Source organism: Phaenicophaeus curvirostris, chromosome 8, assembly GCF_032191515.1.
Source record: "Phaenicophaeus curvirostris isolate KB17595 chromosome 8, BPBGC_Pcur_1.0, whole genome shotgun sequence".
Lineage (NCBI taxonomy): Eukaryota > Metazoa > Chordata > Aves > Cuculiformes > Cuculidae > Phaenicophaeus > Phaenicophaeus curvirostris.
Genome location: NC_091399.1, coordinates 29,071,081 through 29,089,732, shown reverse-complemented (window position 1 = coordinate 29,089,732; position 18,652 = coordinate 29,071,081). Strand labels below are relative to the sequence as shown.

The window sequence follows — 18,652 nt, the reverse complement described above, 5'->3', positions numbered from 1 at the left end:
GATTTTTATTGAGGGCTGAAAAAAAGTTTCTTTTAACCATATTTAAGCATAAAATTAGGCAAAAAGGAAATCTGAGACATGCTTCAGCTTTGTTCAGGATTCAGACATTTTACACTGAGAGTCCTGTAGTCAAGCATGTTTGTCACTGCTCCTTGCTTTAAATTTCCTAATGAATCCAAATACTTATCAGTAACATTTACATACTGGAAATCCTCCCCACTAGCAATCTCTGCTTGAACAGCTGATGAGCTTTACAGCCCGCAGACAGAAAAGGTTAAGCCTGCCTTTTACTCTGATATTCCCTTCACTGCCTACATGATAGATTCATTTAACCTCTTATACACATAGTATTAAATATACCATTTCCTTAATTTTAACTAATAAAATAATAAATATAATTACAGCACCAAACAGCCGTTTTCATTAGTAGATTTTAAAGCATTTATAAAAGGCACAATTAAAAAGGAATTGCTTGTTTAAATTTCATTTGTAGAAATACATGTGGCAATGTACATGAAGATTTTTTTGTTTGAATCTCAAAGCTTTCAACAGCGTTATTTATTTTTAAATATAATAAAGGTAGCAAAGGTTCCTGTAGATTTGAGCCCTGTGACAGCTGTCTGGCAGATTATTAAAAGCACATCTTAAATTTGAATAGTGACTAAACTAGAAAAACAGAGTTACAAACATTCAGTTTTACTACATTAATTAATGCTTGGTACAAGACCTAACCACAATGTAAATCATTAAAAAACATCTAAATATTCTTCTATTTTGGCCGTACTGTATGGTAAATACTCCACAAAAGTTAAATGTTAAAGCTTCCAAATGAAATTTTGTGTACAGCCAAATAAGCGTGACAGATAAAGAAAGTTCTAACAAATAATGGCCATGTCTATAGGCCATGGAAAATTCTAGCTTGTTTTTCTTCCCAATTTCAATTAGAAATGTGTAAGTGCAATGTATTTTTCAGAGCAATCCTTACTGGATCCGCAGAGATGGGGCTCCAAGCCTCTCTTTCCTCCGTTTCATCATTCTGCTGAAACACTATGTCTCTTCCCAGCGTAAGAGGCTTAGAGCTGGGAAGGAGAGGCCATCGTTATCACTCCAACGCAGAGAACAGAACAATCAGTGCAATTCCAAGCTCTTCATGTACCCCCAGTGTCACAAAGACCTCAGGAGTTCAGTAATGGTCCAGATTAATCACACAGCTCATGTCAAAAACCTAATTATTTAAAAAAAAAAAAAAAAAACACCTTCCATGAGTCTATTAATAGCATCCAGAGAAAGGAAACGAAGCCCACCAGTACAAAAGAAAGGCACAGAGAAGCCCAGGACACAACCCAGCCATGTGAGCTGTCAGCAGCCAGCAATATAGTCCCGATTTGCTGAGCCCACAGCAAATCAACGACAAACTTGTCCTGGGCTTCACCGAGTAGCAACAGTCGCTCTCACCAAATCAAAAGGAAAGCGTGAAGCCAACAGGAGCGATGGCACACTTGAAAGGTTTCTGGCAGAAATCTCACATAGCAGCTTGAAAACTCACAGTGCGATAGGAATGGAGTCGCTGCTCCCACCCCAAGCCCTTGCAGAGTCATCCGTGGTGCAGAGAGCAGCTGTTCTCGGCTGGCGGGGGAACATGTGAACCAGTCCTTTTCCAGACAGCAATCCCCTGACTGAGGAACATGCACAACTTCAATCTCAAAACATCGTCCTCTGACTCCCAAGCTGTGTTTCAGCTACAAACTTCATGGATTCTAGCACTGAAAAGACAGCAACTGCGGCAGCCTGGGGAGCCAAATGCTGAACGAGGGGCTGAGGGGGAGGAACACTTCCATTAGGAGACGATGTTCCCTTGTACAGTGCAAGTCTTGCATTTTTGTTTGCAAATGGCAATGTCGATTAGCTCAAAATCAATGTCATGCTATCAACAGAACCGTCCCAAAATAATGTCCAACTTTTTTTAAATGTGTATTTGTATGAAAGTAGCTTTCCTCAAAAACATTCCAAACGTCTATCTTTGATAGACTTCAGCGTGTTAAAGACTGTATTTAGGCAGGTAAAGACAGGTGTTCACAAGTACTCATCGCCCAAGTCAAATTCCAGATTACAACTCCCATCTTCAGATCCTCCCGTGTTGCAAATCACAGCAGGGGTGCCTCACGCCACAAGAGCACAACCTCTCCACAGCCATTTCCCACCAGGAAAGCAAACTGCAAAGTCTCACAAGTAAGGGCCAGGATGCCTTGGGTGGCTGTTCCTTAAACACCCAGTGCCCCTGCCCCACCACGTTGTGCCTTTGGAGTAAGAAAGGAGAGCAAGCAACAAAAGGTACAGATTTGGTATGTTATGTCTAGTTTTATTATGCAATAAGACGCTGGTTTAAGTAGCGGAAACTTGATAACAGAAACCGCACAAAAGCCTTGTCTCACTTTTAAATCCTGATGAAAACCTCCATAAAGTCTTTGTTTCTGAGATTATAGTATATACAGATCACTAAAATCCCCCTTATTCACTAAATCACTTATTTCACAGAAACAATGCCTTCAAATTATTTTTAAAGCCTAATATATGAGCAGCAACGTTCCTACCGAGCCCTGCAGGAGGAATTCGGCACGTTCCACCTCCAGAGCCAGCCCCACATATCAGCTTAAGAGTACCGGGTTATTTTTGATCTACTGTTGGTGAGCTGCCTCTGTGCAGCTCAGAGGAGGATGGAGTGGTTAGAAAATACCACCTCTTTCTCTTCTGTCTATAAAAAGTATCACAAGCAGAAGGCATTGAATGCAGGCATTATTTCTAACTCTTATTTCCAGATCCAAGACAGAACAGAGAGCAAAATTAGCAAAACTCCTTACTCCTTTTCAGAACTATTTTTTACTCCATTTCCAGCACTTCGGCTTCTCCACGCTTGAGGCACCGCACTTGCTCCTGGCAGGGAAACAGCATCGATCGATCCCCAGCAGAAATGCTTACCCGCCAAGATGAACAGAAATGGAATGATATACTCCATTTCTCTGCAGACACAGAGGAAATTCCCACCACACCTCAGCACAGCAAGATAAAGACATAAACCAGCACTGAAGGCCAGAAATATTTTTTTCCTGCCATCAAACTTGTCGTTGTTTCCAAGGTCTGAGCATTAAAAAGAATACAAGTAGAAACTGATATAAACTGGTAATCAGCATATCCTCCCAAAGAAATTCCTTGGTGTGTTTGTGTGGTGTTTTACTGTCAGGAAGCTGGGGACAGATTTAACAAATTATGATGAAGACTTGTTTAATGAAACACTCTATGAAATGTCCAGGGCTGTAGTACTAAACCTTCAGAGGTTTACAAGTACAAGTGGAAGGCAGAGAAGGAGGGGGAGAAAGAGAGAAAACAAGCCCCAGAGTGGGCATAAATTGCCTTAAAAAGAGATTAGAAGGAATAACGACCACCATAAAAGCCTGGCAAACATCTTTAGCAAGCACTATTGTGTTTCATAAAGACAGACATAAAAACTTGATGTAAATATTATTTCTTATCAGCACATTTCGAACAGCAGTTTGCAATATTTTATTTACTTAAATACGTATTTTGACTGGATATATTCTGGATTATAACTACTTTTCATGTTTCTTATGCCTCCATGTTCTTTTTCCATATATAAACAGACTTTAAAAGTATATTCGATACAGATGGTTGATAGCAGGAAAGAATTAACATAAATAACTTACATCTGAACTGGTTTAGCAAATTCAGTTTGCTGAGGGAATTACTCTTTTCAAATTAGATAGAATGTGGGAAAGCAATATTTTCTTTTTGGAAAATTTTACATTAAATATTGCAAAAATTACTGCAACCCAAGCTGGTAATTACTGCAACCCAAGCTGGTAACCCTGCATAAGAAAACACGAGGATTGCAAATATAAACCCACGTTCTTCATAAAAGACCTGAACGGGTCAGTTAGTTCACGTTATAAACAACTGCATTTATTAAAAATGGGGTACTGAACAAGAAACCAGATGGCTTAAATGCAACCCCAACTCAATTTAGCGACTGCTGATTAGCTGAGGAGGCAATCAGAAATAGTGAGCTCCAGGACAATGTTGCAGCTCCTGTAGCTACAAGGAAAATCTGCAGTTTACAGCCTGGTCTTTTAGATGCCAAGTTGCTGTCATACACATGAACACACATGAGCGCTTCACTGCCTTGTCTTGCTGCATGGTCTCCACCTTTGTCCTTTCAAGTCTGGAACGTCTCTAGTGCACTTCAGGCGCAGGAGCACATCAAAACTGTTTGAAAGCTGAAGCCAACAATATAAATACAAACTCTGTACATGTTGTAGCATCAACAGAAGAGAACAGGGTAATGGTTGAAAATAATTAAACCACTCCCACTAATAGGATGGAGATCAAAGTTTGGGTCTATCACTTCATATTTGCTATTTGAAATTAAAGAAAATATTCATGAATGCTAATTATTTTTTGTGAACAAAGCACGAGAAAAACATAACCAATACACTTATATGCATAATTTATTAAAGAAAAACTTTGAGCTCTGATTCTTGAACCACACCAGAGACAGACTATAACTACTTGTTCCTGTTCTCATACTTGTGTTATTCAACCCCTTTGCAGCCTACAACTCAGTTGAGTATATTTCCTTTAGTGTGTTAAATGGAAACCCCTACAGAAACACACACACTTTAAGCACATTACCAACAAAACGGTATCTAAATAATCAGGCATTCCTCTTAATGTCACTCTGCACACAATTCCTCCATCTGTTTTACATGCCTGCTCACTCTGTGCTGATTATTTCAAGATCAAACTGCAACATCTCCAAGGGCAAAGCCATCATTTATGGTGTGCTCATGTTCCCTTCTGCTAATATGGAAGCAGAGACGCTAATCAACAGAGTTCACAGGCTCCATCCTGCCATTCATTTCTGTTTAGCTTCTGCTCAAGACCTTTTTTAGGTGATAAAATTCCTCATGCTCTCCTGCCAAAAGTACTGAGACATCTAACTCCACTCCTTCTCGTCCTTAGTGCAAACAAGCACAGCAGCTGTTGTTGTCCATGTGTACAGCCAGTTCATGCACAATGAACTAATACTGATCCAAGCAAATACGAAGCAGTATCAGTCAGATAAAGTCAGAAGCAATGTCAGGAAGAGCTCGCCCCTCTCCGTTTGGCAATGACAGATACCCTCACTAATTCACACTCTAAAACCTTTCTAATTCAACAATCAACCAAAGCAATCACCTAACAAGCAGCAATAATCAAGTCTTCCTTCTACTCCTGGCTCCCTGGAAAATAAGGACTTCCTCTCCAAATACGATCTTTTTACAGTGGTAAATGCACTCCAGTTTCCACACAGGCACACAGAAAAATGCTGAGTGGATCTGTATTTCTATATAACACAACTGCCACTGAACTGCTACAAAGGATGGAGTTTAAGCAGAAAATGGATGCACTTCTTGAGGGCTTCTGGCTCCAAGCCAGATACTTCATCGTTCTGTCAATTCCTGCTTCTGTTCCTATCAGTGAACAGAAGTCAATAAATGACGGTCAATGAATGAGGACCTAGCAACATCCATAACTATCCCTACTCATTAGCTACAGCCCAGCAATAGCTTTTCAGAATAAATTTTATTATAGAATTTATTTTTCATTCTCAAGTTGATTCAAGCAGAGGAAAAGCCTCCAGAACTTATAACTTAGTACAGCCTTTATGTATGTACACACTGTCAGGCCACCCTTTTGACAGAATGGTTGAACAAATTTATACATATTACATGTAAATTTTATATATATATATACACACACACACACGCATATTATAACTATTCCTTTTACTGATATAAGCTTCTCTAATTCCTGATTCAGAGACTATGAGTGGGGTTTTTGAAAATCAAGTAAGCACTCTGACACTGGGATATACAAATCATACATCAGCTCCAAAAGAACACTTACCCTTAAGGATATGGCATCGACACAAATATACACAAGCCACAATGCACTGCTGACTTCTTAGAAAGTTAAACTTTTCAAAAAATAAGAAATCTTTTGGTAGAACTGTCTACAGAACCAGTAATTTCAGAAACCGTGATCAAATATCAACTAGATATCACAGGGAACTAATCAAAAACATTTCACTTCTTCATAGATTTTTAGTCTCACTATTAGCCATAACCTTGTGCTTAGAATGCACAGCCTGGATCTTCTTGACAGAGGTTGCTAAATTTCTTCACATAATGATGGCTGAAGAGGCACTCACGCTTGTGGAAGAAAAGTAAAGTGAAGTAATGAAAACTGAAGGCGTTAAGTCCACACAGAAATAAAACATTGTCATTCAGTTTAGTTACTACTAACCAAAACTCTACAAACGTGGAACACTTTATTTCTATCTCAGGTATTCCGAATGTAAACACGTGAGTAGTTTTGTGTCATACCCACCTCCACGCTTGACCGAAGGAAGGGAATATCTCTGGCATCCTCAATTTCAATTCCAGAAGTTTTGGACAAAAATATCTAAGCTACATTTTTAAAAAAACTTTATTGGTAAACTCACTGCTCCATGATTTATTCAAAGAACCTTCACAATCTTCAAATCATGAACACAACTTTCGCAAAAACTATCTATCAAATCTAGTTAAGCTTGCCTTTAAGGCACACTGGTTTAAAAAAAAAAAAAATCAGCCAGTGTTTCATCTTCTTTAAATAACTCCCCGACTGATTTACCATTGTCACATGAACTAAACAAAAAGGTCTAGTCATGCCCCACTATAAAAAAGGTCTTTTGATCAGTCGCATTGTTCAGCCCTGAATCACTGGTACTTTCCAAACACTGCATTATCCAAACAGTTTTTCTTATACAAAGGAGATAGCTTACATTAAAAGACTAAAAATCATTTCTCATTAGAGCCAGAAACCTAAGGAAGAAAGGTTATATGCTTTTGTGAGCTTCACGTAGTACACAAGCTTTGGGAACAATTTTAAATCATAACACAGTAACAGGCAGTACAATAGCTTTCTCTTTTATATAATGCAATCAATAACACAATTTCTTCCACCATAAATCTGTAAGCACAGCAGAAGCTAAGCTCTTATAACATCATTGAAACACAAATTAGTTCACAAAAAATTGTTGAACATCATAATGTATTTTAAAAAATGCTATTTGTGTACACCACATTTTTAAGAGCCTACTTTTACCAGCATTTGCTACTTTATCAAAATTTCTCTACTAGACTGACTGCTCCACAAACATCTGACCTGCACGGCCCTGGAGCTGTGTACTTAGATTTCTGTCAACAGATTGTTTGAAGAGCAGTGATCAAACTCGTCCATATCGCATAAATAATCAGTGACTTCTGTGGAGTCACTTCAGCTATGTCAACGCAAGCAACACTCAACACTGCAGCTCCTTCCATCTCAGGATCAGTTCAAGCTGATAATTAGAAGTAAGCTTACACTACTATTACTTTTCCTACTACACTTAGGGAAATGAATAGAGGTTTCAGTCTCAGAGAAATGCAAGCTAGCTGCTTCCAAGTGCTTGACAGATTCTTGAAAACGCAAACAGAGAAAGCAGAGTATCTGCCCATTTCAGTGATTCCCACAATTGAACAGCTATAAGTGTTCAAAACAAACCGAATGATGAATAAAGAGGAATCATACTTACAAGCTTCCTCTTCTGGGGAGACTGAGCTCCTTCTGGAAAAAAAAAAAAAAAAGAATGAAAACCTTGAGTTAATTTCACCTGTTATTATATATAACTCATTTATTTACAAATCAACACGTGAGGCCAAAGCTGGCCCCTCGAAGGCACGCGTGGGGTCCTGCTGTGCCCAGCAGCGAGCGCCCGGGCCCAGCAGGCAGTGGTCGAGGGCACAGGGGCGACTTATTTGGACCGAATCATCACCACCTTTGCATCCACAAGATTGAGGTTGAACAAGGCCAAAAGCCGGGTCCTGCACTTGGGGCACAACAACCCTGTGCAGTGCTACAGACTAGGAGAAGTCTATCTAGAAAGCTGCCTGGAGGAGAGGGACCTGGGGGTTTTGGTCGACAGCGACTGAACATGAGCCAGCAGGGGCCCAGGTGGCCAAGAAGGCCAATGGCATCTTGGCTTGGGTCAGAAACGGTGTGACCAGCAGGTCCAGGGAGGTTCTTCTCCCTCTGGACTCAGCACTGGTGAGACCGCTCCTCGAATCCTGTGTTCAGTTCTGGGCCCCTCACCACAAGAAGGATGTTGAGGCTCTGGAGAGAGTCCAGAGAAGAGCAACAAAGCTGGTGAGGGGGCTGGAGAACAGGCCTTATGAGGAATGGCTGAGAGAGCTGGGGGTGTTTAGCCTGGAGAAGAGGAGGCTGAGGGCAGACCTCATTGCTCTCTACAACTACCTGGAAGGAGGTTGTAGAGAGGAGGGAGCTGGGCTCTTCTCCCAAGTGACAGGGGACAGGACAAGAGGAAATGGCCTCAAGCTCCACCAGGGGAGGTTCAGGCTGGACATTAGGAAAAAATTCTTCACAGAAAGGGTCATTGGGCACTGGCAGAGGCTGCCCAGGGAGGGGGTTGAGTCACCTTCCCTGGAGGTGTTTAAGGCACAGGTGGACGAAGTGTTAAGGGACATGGTTTAGTGTTTGATAGGAATGGTTGGACTCGATGATCCGGTAGGTCTCTTCCAACCCGGTTGTTCTATGATTCTATGATTCTCAGCTCTCAGCAGAGCAAACATAACTTTGCAACACCTAAACACAGACACGGCGGTGATGGATTCCTGCACATCTCATCGGCATCACAACCGAACTGCTTGAAGCAGAGCCGTACGCCACACACCTGGTGTCTGCCACTCTCACCTTTGCACCAAAAGCAAAAATTAGAGCAAGAGAAAGGCTTTGGGGTTGGGTTTTTTTGTTTTTTTAATCGTACTCATAACCTGTGTTACATATTAGCACAAAAAAATCCAAGGGCAATTAAACGACTCCCAGTTAAAAGCCGCATTCTGCACCCAAGCAGCAAAAGCGAAGGGAGGCCGGGGGTTTTAAAGAGTTTTATTTCTCTTAAATGAAGAGAGTGCGAGTGAGAGGGCAGAGGCGGGGAGGGAGGCGCCGAGGCAGCCGCCAGGGGGAGCCGCCGCCCCGGGAGCGGGACCGGAGACACCGGGGGGGCGTCACAAAGGGTTGTGGCGCTAGGACAAGGGAAAGGGGGTATAAACTGGAGAGGGGAAGATTTAGACTAGACATAAGGAGGAATTTCTTCACGCTGAGGGTGGGGAGGCCCTGGCCCGGGTCCCCCAGAGAAGCTGTGACTGCCCCATCCCTGGGGGGGTTCAAGGCCAGGCTGGATGGGGCCTTGGAGCCCCTGACCCAGTGGGAGGTGTCCCTGCCCAGGGCTGGGGGTACAACTGGATCATCTTTAGGGTCCCTTGCAACCCAAACCATTCTATGATTCTATAACAGAGGCAGCTTCGATTCCCGACCTCAAGGATACTGATCCAAGTGCTATATATTTCATCCCCACTCAAAAAAAAAAAATAAAAATCAGTGTTTTCACCAAATACTGAAAAAAAGTCAATAGAAAACGGCAAGTCCATAAAATCCTGTAACCTCTTTTTCCCTATATAGTTATGGAGCACACACTGGCCTAAATTATTAACAACGCTGTTGACAAACTGCTCTGTTAAGGAATAAATACACCAGGCACTACTTAGCAAAGTTTTTCAGAGACAGAAAAAAAGCTGCAGCCTCTAGAACGAAGAAAATAAATCATTAAATCTCAAACATTCTGTCATTATTTTCAAGTCCAAGTTCTCCCCAATTTGGAGTTTCATTACAGTTGAACAGTACGGAGCAAATTCCATGTGTGAATTATCACGGGGCTGACAACTTACAGCACCAAGAAATAAATCCCTGTCGTCAGACAAACTTGTCACGATCTAATCAAAACACTTCAAGTATGTAAGATAATAAATCATTAGCATCTATAACAGGTTGTGTGGTTTATATTCTAAAAAGGTACTTTTTCCGCTCTCGTTTGTTAGAAAGAATTAAAGCTAAGTCTATGTAGTAGTGACAGCTCTTTGCCACTGCAAATGGATAAATAGGTATGATACAGCTATTATATATTAACCTGTGTTTATGGTATATTATTTATACATGCATATATCTCTTGCATCATGTGAGCAGATGTATTTAATTGATCCTCTTCAAAGAATATCTGCTATACAAAGATGCTTAGCAGCGGGTGCTTTTCCTATTCAAAAGGCACATTTCCATTTATTCTAACACAGTCAGCCCCAGAAATTTCAGAACGCATGAATAAAGCTCTGGAATTTCATGCTACTGGCTGGAAAAGGAAAACAGTTGCCTTTGAATCTCTTTTCCTACCTTCTAATTTTTGAGGTTTTAGGGTTCATGTTTACAAGGTTTGCTCTCCTCATTAGGGCTGAAAAGTCACTTAAAGGAGAAAACCCTTCCCTGCAGCAGCACAGCTCCAGTGGCTGCGCCTTACAGCCATAAACCAACAGGAGTCATCACCCAGTAATCGAGTGCCCAAACCTTTTTCTTTCCTCTACCGTACACTTGTACTCACACAGTATTACCTTTATTACTCCCTATAATGTAGCTGATTCAGGATTAAATGCATGCAAGGTTAAAAGAAGGATTGATCTGGGCTTTGTTCCTGAAATAATCCTTTCAAATCTGTGATCAATTCAGTTTCCAAGTAAGGAAGGAAAAAAGTACCAACAGATGACATCTCAATGCAACTGAAATATGATTCTATCCATGTAGAAATTGTTTCCATTCTGCCCCTCCACCTTGACACACTCAGTGCAGCTGTGGGATCAATAGGTAGTGGTTCTGATTTAATACCTCTGTGGTCTTGACAACAAAGAGCACAATCAAATTAATCAATTTTTACCCCTGTTGTTCCACTATGCCTCATTTCATGTTCATCTTAAATTCCCCTTCAAAAACTCCATCAGCCATACACCAAGCCATGCCCCCCATGTCCCACACCATGTTTCCTGCCTTCTGGAGGAAGGTCAATCCTGCACCATTGTTTGCTTCTCCAAACAGGAGAAGGTAACAGGGCTGGTAACAGCACTTCTCTCAACCAGACCATGAACTGTGGAGCCAACACAAAAGCACCAGAGCTGGAAGTTACATGTCTACAAGCAGCACCAGGATGAGCTCTTCAGCTTTGCTTTTTCTGTATCACCAGTGAGTTAGTCGCTAAGAAAAGTTACATCCTGGGGAAGAAGAGGAAAGAAAATGCCTGGAAATGGAAGCTAGGAGGGAACAGACTGCAGACAGCACCAATGATGTGTTCCAGGGCACTTATTAGATGACATCCACTATTCAAAGAACAAGGCAGATCACCAGGGAATAGAGCAGAAAAAAAATGCCTACTGGAGAAGGGGACATGCTCACAGGGTGGAGATTCAGCTGGATCTTAAGAGGGCTTAACACTTCAGCGTGTGCAATGGGACCAGTTGAGAGTTTACATCTAAAAATGACAGGACAGTTTCAAACATATGACATAGCACTACAAAACCACTCATTAAATAATTACGCAAAACATAAGAAAGAAGTCCAACAGCATTACACAAGTACCCTATAAAGGTGACACTCTACTCGGAATCACTCTTATGGTACAGATTAAACATTTTGGTCAATCACGAGGGAGGTGCTGCGAGTTGACTGTTTCCACCCGCTCCACAAAGGATTTTGGCATTACACATCCATGGATCCTGAAAAAATAGATCTCGTTTTAAGAGGTAAGAAAACTAATGAAAGAGCGCTGAACTGTGAGTACTTGGTCAGAAACACTATTTACAGGGTGCAGCTGTAATACTTTAAGTAAATATGCTAGTCTATCCTAAAGGACATTTTTCATTTCAGACCACCCTTCTGATAAGAACAACACATGAACATTCAAAATTCCAAACTGCATCTTCCAACAGCACATCTGCCCCCCGAGCACTTGTGCTGCCAGTACCTATATATCTTACCATTCTTACTTGGGCCAGCCTACACGCCACCTGCTCTCTAGGTAAACAATATAACCCTCAACACAGAGGCTGACATTTATATTTGATTTATACGAAGTGATAAATAGCATAAGGATATTTTAAAGATTGTTGCACATAATTCACACAGAACTTTCAAAAGCGGAAACAAATAACTACTTTCACAGATTCTACATTACTAAAGAACAAGCATATTAAATCTTGCCGTACCCAAGTGACAGGAACAGACTGTTCTGAAAGTTAATTTTTTGTATCAGTTCCACATTTCAATGCATAATTATTAAACATGCAACTTGATCTCTAAATGACAAAAGCTGCAGCAGATTTTCAGGCAACTATCTGAAAATGAACCTTGAGAAAGAAATTCATCATCAGAGAATTTATAAAAAAGCTGGTTCAAATACCCTCTTTCAAAAGAGTTCCTTGTATTTGTTTCCTTTTATCTTAGGCTTACCATCTCAGATTATGCAAATATAGCATCAGTCAGACACCACAGCACCCACTACAGTTCACGTTTCACGATAGGACTGGATCCTCATTGGCCCTAGCATATTTTAAGACAGCGAGAAAGGTAAAAGAGGAAATATCTTGTTTATTTTAAGCATCACTTTTCTGTTTTTATAATATATTGTTTAGTGCATAGGTACAGGACATTTGCCCTACTGCCGTCTCTTGTATACAGAAACTGTGTCTGAAAACAGGAATATTTCAGGGAGCAGAGGAGCACTGGCTTGGTGCATATATGTAGGCATACAATATTAAATAGAAATAAAGTCTGGAAATCTATTTGTTCACTGACCAGCAAGACAATGAGCATCTTTTAAATGGATATGTTACATTGTAAAAGTGTGAAACAAACAGGAGCCCATCACTCAAAATTGTCACTTTCTCTCAGTCTTGTAATTTGTCCTTGAATATGTAGCTGCACATATGGCACAGACCCACAGGCAAAGTTGGATGCTGGAGTCTGCACTGATGGCAGCTTAAATGTAGTCCTTTCAAATTAAAGTGAGAACCATCGCTACATTCAGGATGTTCCATATTTTTGCCAAAGCAGACAGCACGATTCCTGAGATTGCCTTTGACCTTGGCTTTCTTGCAAGGTAGCTCACTATAATACCAGTTGGGCCACTAGACAAATATTTTTACAGCTATAACAGTAAATAAATTACAGTTAATAAGTTAATATTTTACAGATGATGAAACTCCACTGACAGTCATTGACCTGGTACCATGCACTCATGTTTTAATTTTTTTTCCTTTGTGACTATGTTTGCTTTAGGGTATGCTACCAACCAGTAGGGGATTAATTAAATCTCTTTCTATACATAACCATTTGCATTACAGAAATGATATAATGAGGGTTGGAATCTCCAATTCTGATGGAAAATACAACCTGGCCATGCAAGGACAAACTGTAATCCATCCACCAGAGTAACAGGAAGGAATTTTTCATCGTGATTAAAAAAAAAACACCCCACACTAGGCTTCCCTTTCTCCTATCAGAATCTGTCAGGAAAAATAATTTCCTTCTTTTCAGCGTATCATTGTAAATAGTTATTACAAACAGTACTTCTCAATTTCTCTCTCTAGAAACGATTACATCTGAACTTGTTTCCCAAACTCATCAGCAAAGAATTGTAAATAGAAACACTAAACCCGTATCTGCAATGAATGTCAGATTAACATATGGAATATGCTGCCGATATTTTCTCCAATTTACTGACTTTTCTGAAACTAAATTCAGGATCATCTGCTTAGCAGCAGAGATGCTTAAAATACAGAAAATGAATACCCAAACTCTTGCCAATTCATTCAAGATATTGAGATGACAGAGAATTTAATTCCCACACCTTTCTCCACACAGTACAGTATTTATGCCACCAAACACACAAATCCTGAATTGCCATGGATATCTTAGTCCCAGCACATCTTCCTACTTTCCCAATTCCAGCCAAATTGCCTGGAACTGCCCTTTCCTAAAAAAATCTCACCTTCATGGCACAAGAGTGCCAGAGCTTTCAGGACAATGGGTGTGGCAGCAGAATAGTCAACAGTATATCAGTTCACCCAGTCCTACCCTAAACATCCTACAAGTTCAAACTAGATTAAACACGCCATTTGGATCAGTCCTCTACCTCAACAGAAGTTAGGTGTCAGTAAAAATGTCATTTGCAAAGTACATTAACATAAAAACTAAACGGGGAAAAAAACTCAGCTGTTTAACTAAGAGGTGACTATTTCTCTAAATAATCAGCTTATACTGGTCTTCAAACCCACAGGTCACACATCAGCCAAAGAGGCATTTAATGTTTTTAGCATCTTCCACCCTTTCTCTTATCTCCAGCTTAGAAATCTCTTATTAGTCAGCCTTTGGATTTATTTCAAATTATAGTTACTGAAGAAAAAAATAAAGCTAAAAGCCCTTTAAGCAAAATTCTCAAACACAGCAAATTATTTTCCTTCCCCGCCAGGCCCTCCTGCCTGGGCAACACAAAGTTCTTCCTTTGTAGGCAAAGCCAAGGATCCAGGTCACATCTGTGCATTAACCTGTCAAGAATATATGCCTCCAGAAGCTGCCTGCTAACCTTTCATATCACTTAACCTCAGGGCTTTCCATAAGATTAAGGGTATTGGTTAGTCAACCTAAAATAATTCCAGAATACATTTCAAAACAGACAAGAATTCCCACTTTTCTTAAAATATCATCAGTGCCCACCCCCATACACATATTTTAGTCAGCTGAAGTGTCTACTCTTTATTTTGTGCATTACATCATGTTTTCAAGCCCAAAATACAACATTACGCAGTACACCACAGGCCAGACAGAACCCACATGGTAACAAACACGACTGAAACCTCACATCGTGGCTCGGATAGGCAGATGATAATGACAACAATGTATGTGAGCCACATGCCCAGGCGGGTGAACGGAGAGCTGCCCAACACAGCTGCGCTGCAGAAGACACAAGGAGCAGGCGCCTGCAGCCACGGGCAGGGTGGGACATATGCCCCTCGCTAGCCAGAGCAATGAATGGTTTGCAATTCTCCAAGTCTCATTTCCTCCGCAGGATTCATTCCTATCTCTGTCATTCAGGACTAAGAGCACAGGGTCACTCTAATTTCACGCTATCAGTCAAGCAGCAGTCTCTTTCTTTTCATAGTAAAGAAAAGAGCTAGTTTCATATTGGATCCCAAGTTTTTCTGCTGAGATTAAACAGTGAATGGTTTCTGAAAATTACAGACAACCTCTGCAAACCATGGTCACATCAAGAATAGGAGGTACAGTAACTCAGCTATTTCATCCTTAGATGTCAGCAAACTCATTTACTATTGTTTTCCTCAAGGCTGAAAAAAAAACTTGTAGCAGCAGTCCCCTTCAATACACTTGCCAAGCTTAATTTTAAATGATACATAGCACAATCTTTTATGTTTTGAAAATGTAATTTCATTTGCAGGAAAAAGTAAATGTAAAGATTACAGCTTGAAGTCTGAAAGCCAGAGTCAGTGTTGTGGTGCAGAAGCATAGAAAAAAAAATTAGTGCAGAAGAAAAAAAAGTGGACTTGCTCTCATATAATATAATAATCCATAAATTGCAGCAGCTGTAGCTTCAGAAGACCATCATGGCAATTTATTCCCTGAAATAATAACAGCCACCCAAAAAGTGCACGTGGATCACCCAAATAAAAAGTGAGACGCAATGAAGTCGTCTGTAAATAAGAGATAGGTAATGCTTTAAAATCTGAGGTATAACACTCTTATTAAATGCTCTAAATCATCCTTATATGAATTATCATTTTCCACAAATTAGCCTAAGGGAGAAGGAATATTGAAAGGAATAAAGCGCACAGCTTAGCTCATTAATCTTCCCCATTACTTAATTCTAGTTTTACAAGACCATGAAGCAAATTACTGATCCACCCCATGGGTGAAAGAGCCTGCCCAGCACTGAGCAGTCATCCAAAATAACGGGAGCAACGGTTCAAAACTCTTTTCCCTTTTGCCAGACTGCACCAGTTTCAGAAATTTAAGTCAAAAGGTCACATGCTAAAAAACTCTAGAGAACTACGGAAAAGAGCGGCATCTCAAAGGCACTCAGGACTGCAGCTGTAATGCTATTGTTAGAAACTGCTCTTAAAATGACTCTGTCTTGACTTGCACCAAAAATTCCTTCAAGACTGGGCATGCCGTGATCACAAGGAAACAGTCACAGCTGCTAAAAATGCCAAGAGTATTATAAATAAACAAATCTAGTTTTATTCTCGCTCTTATTGGCTCATACTAATATTAATCTGTGATTAAGTCAGTTGCCATTTCTACTGTATACACATTTACTCCTTAAAAGGTTGTTTGTAAATGAATTCCCAGCTGACATCAAGGCTACTTGACCACCAATTTTATTTATAAAATTCTTTAAGCAGCCTTTATTGAATTTAAAACTGAATAATCAAGCCCAGAATAATTTTGGTAAGTTTGGGGACCCTTCTGGTTTATCCTACATAAAAGTTATATAAAACAACACACATCTCGTGAAAACTCCTGGCCCCGCTCCGCAGCTCAGATCCATTCGATGCTCTGTTAATACAGCTGCAAACAAAGAAGCCATGGTTACAAAGGTACAAAGAAAATTATATTGAAATACATCAGCTGAGAGACACTCTTCAATACCACAGTTGGGCCAAGAAAAGGTACGCGGTCAGCTCAATATTAACATCATCATCAGGGAGCTTATAACAGTCAAAAGAGTTCTGTTTATTCTGTCAGGGTCGTTTCTCACAGACTCCCCTGCTGTAAAGTATTTGCAAGCAGACAGGCAGAAATTAAGTTTTGGTGGTTGTTTTTGAGAGGCACTCCACGTCTCCAAATTGCTTTGTCAGCATTAGGCTAAGACTTTTGACATATCAACAGAATTTTATCTTTAGAACTGTATATTTCTCAACTAATTTAGAAAAAAAACCCAAAATCTGTGTTAGATGACTTTCCCAAGAAGGCTGGACAGCTTGGCAGGCCCTGAGATAAGGCCAAGTTTATTAATGCTGAGGCTCTGGGAGAGAGTACTAGGCAAGATAAACTTTTTTGTTCCTCAAAGAGCCTCAACAATAGAGGCATCTCCCATCCTCCCCCAGAGCTGCAGCAAGTCCACTCCACATAGATCATGTAAAAACACTCTCAGAAATTGAAAGCATAAGCAATCAATTTTAAAGATATTTAGTAATTAGTCCTAAAAGGAATTCCAAGCGTATAAAGCTCCTTTGCCTTCATCTACTTTATGACTGATAGCATCTGTAACCTCACGAGACATCCATTAAGTTCTGTAGTTAATTACATCTGCTCTGAATGGACATTATTTACAGAACAAGCAGATGTAATTTTTCATTGCTTAGCTCATCTACATGAGGCCCTTCAGCTCACCCCTCTCAAATCACGGCTTCTCAGCAGAAGGAAGCAGGGATGGAGTGACAGGCAAAGGGTGCTCTGATTGTGTTTGCAAAGGAATAGTTAAAGGTCGTCATCCACTCCATGAAGAAATCCACACGCTGAGCCATGTGTGAAAATTTAGAATAAACAGATGCCACCGGTATTTACATCTTTGTAAGCAGCCAACAGAATTCGAACTTCCATTTCTGCCCTCAAAAGAGAAAGGTCTCTGGTACTGCTTGGGTCTGCTTGGCTCCCAACTGCAACCAAACTGAAACAGAAGTTCTTGACAAAAGTGATGAAAGAAGGAGCCCTGTTGCTTCATTCCCAGACAATAAAGATATTTTACAGCAAAAGTAAACAGCCACAGAAGTTTGACATTTGTATTATGTGTACAGGAAGAGATTCATCCCCTGGGAATGTAAGGTGGTTACACGCATGACTGATTTCAGAGGTACAACCCGAAGTATTTCTACAACTACCTTGTTATAATTTGTTCTAGAAAACAACATTTTTGGTGAAAAACAAACATTAAATTGAAACATATCATCTCTTTCACACATACTTTTAAACACATATTTTATCTGCTTTGGAATGTTTCAATCAGCCATAAAGACAAAATAAAAATTGCCTATTAAATGGTTCCTTCAGTTTTGGTGAGGAAGAACAGTGATAACCACCAACCTTATCCTAATTTAAAAATCATCATTATGGAATGTCACAATTCCAGGGGAACACCACTGCCTGCCATATGCCCACGTGACAACGCTCTGAGGTAAAAAATAAAATGAGAAACTGCGAAGAGGTGCTTGGCCAAACCAAAGATTAATTTACAGATCAAGCTGAGTGTGGTGAAACGTTTGTACTGGTGCATGCAAGACAATCTTCAGGCTTCGAGCAGGCAGAACATATCCAGGAAAAGCAACATCTATTGCTTTCAAAATGAAAGGCAGAAGAGGTGGGAACCATAGGCACTGACTGACCTCACCCCTGGGCATGTTTCTAACCACATCCAGCCCTGCCCTTCAGGTATATCATTAATTGTGCTAATAGCAAGTGAACTAAGGTTTTCGGATGTCTAAGATTTCTCCTATCAAAAAGTATGTGATACACCTAAACATCTTTCACAGATGTATTTCTGCACATCCTTACATTTAATACGGTTGGATAATTCAGACTTACTTGGTGCCAAGAGATCTGTTTCAGAGTA

General features: G+C 40.3%; 1 protein-coding gene across 13 annotated transcripts in view; it reads right to left on the bottom strand.

Annotated features, from left to right (window-relative positions):
* Positions 1 to 18,652, bottom strand: part of MAST2 (microtubule associated serine/threonine kinase 2) — a 194,503-nt gene that overhangs the window by 103,392 nt on the left and 72,459 nt on the right. For 11 of the 13 annotated variants that reach the window (XM_069863006.1, XM_069863014.1, XM_069863007.1 and 8 more), the window contains one exon: positions 7,673 to 7,704. In XM_069863006.1, coding sequence (XP_069719107.1) covers positions 7,673 to 7,704 — 32 coding nt within the window. Of the gene's footprint in view, positions 1 to 985; positions 1,226 to 1,546; positions 1,729 to 7,672; positions 7,705 to 18,652 lie in introns of those variants that run through there. The other 2 variants (XM_069863015.1, XM_069863017.1) reach the window with 2 other exon arrangements.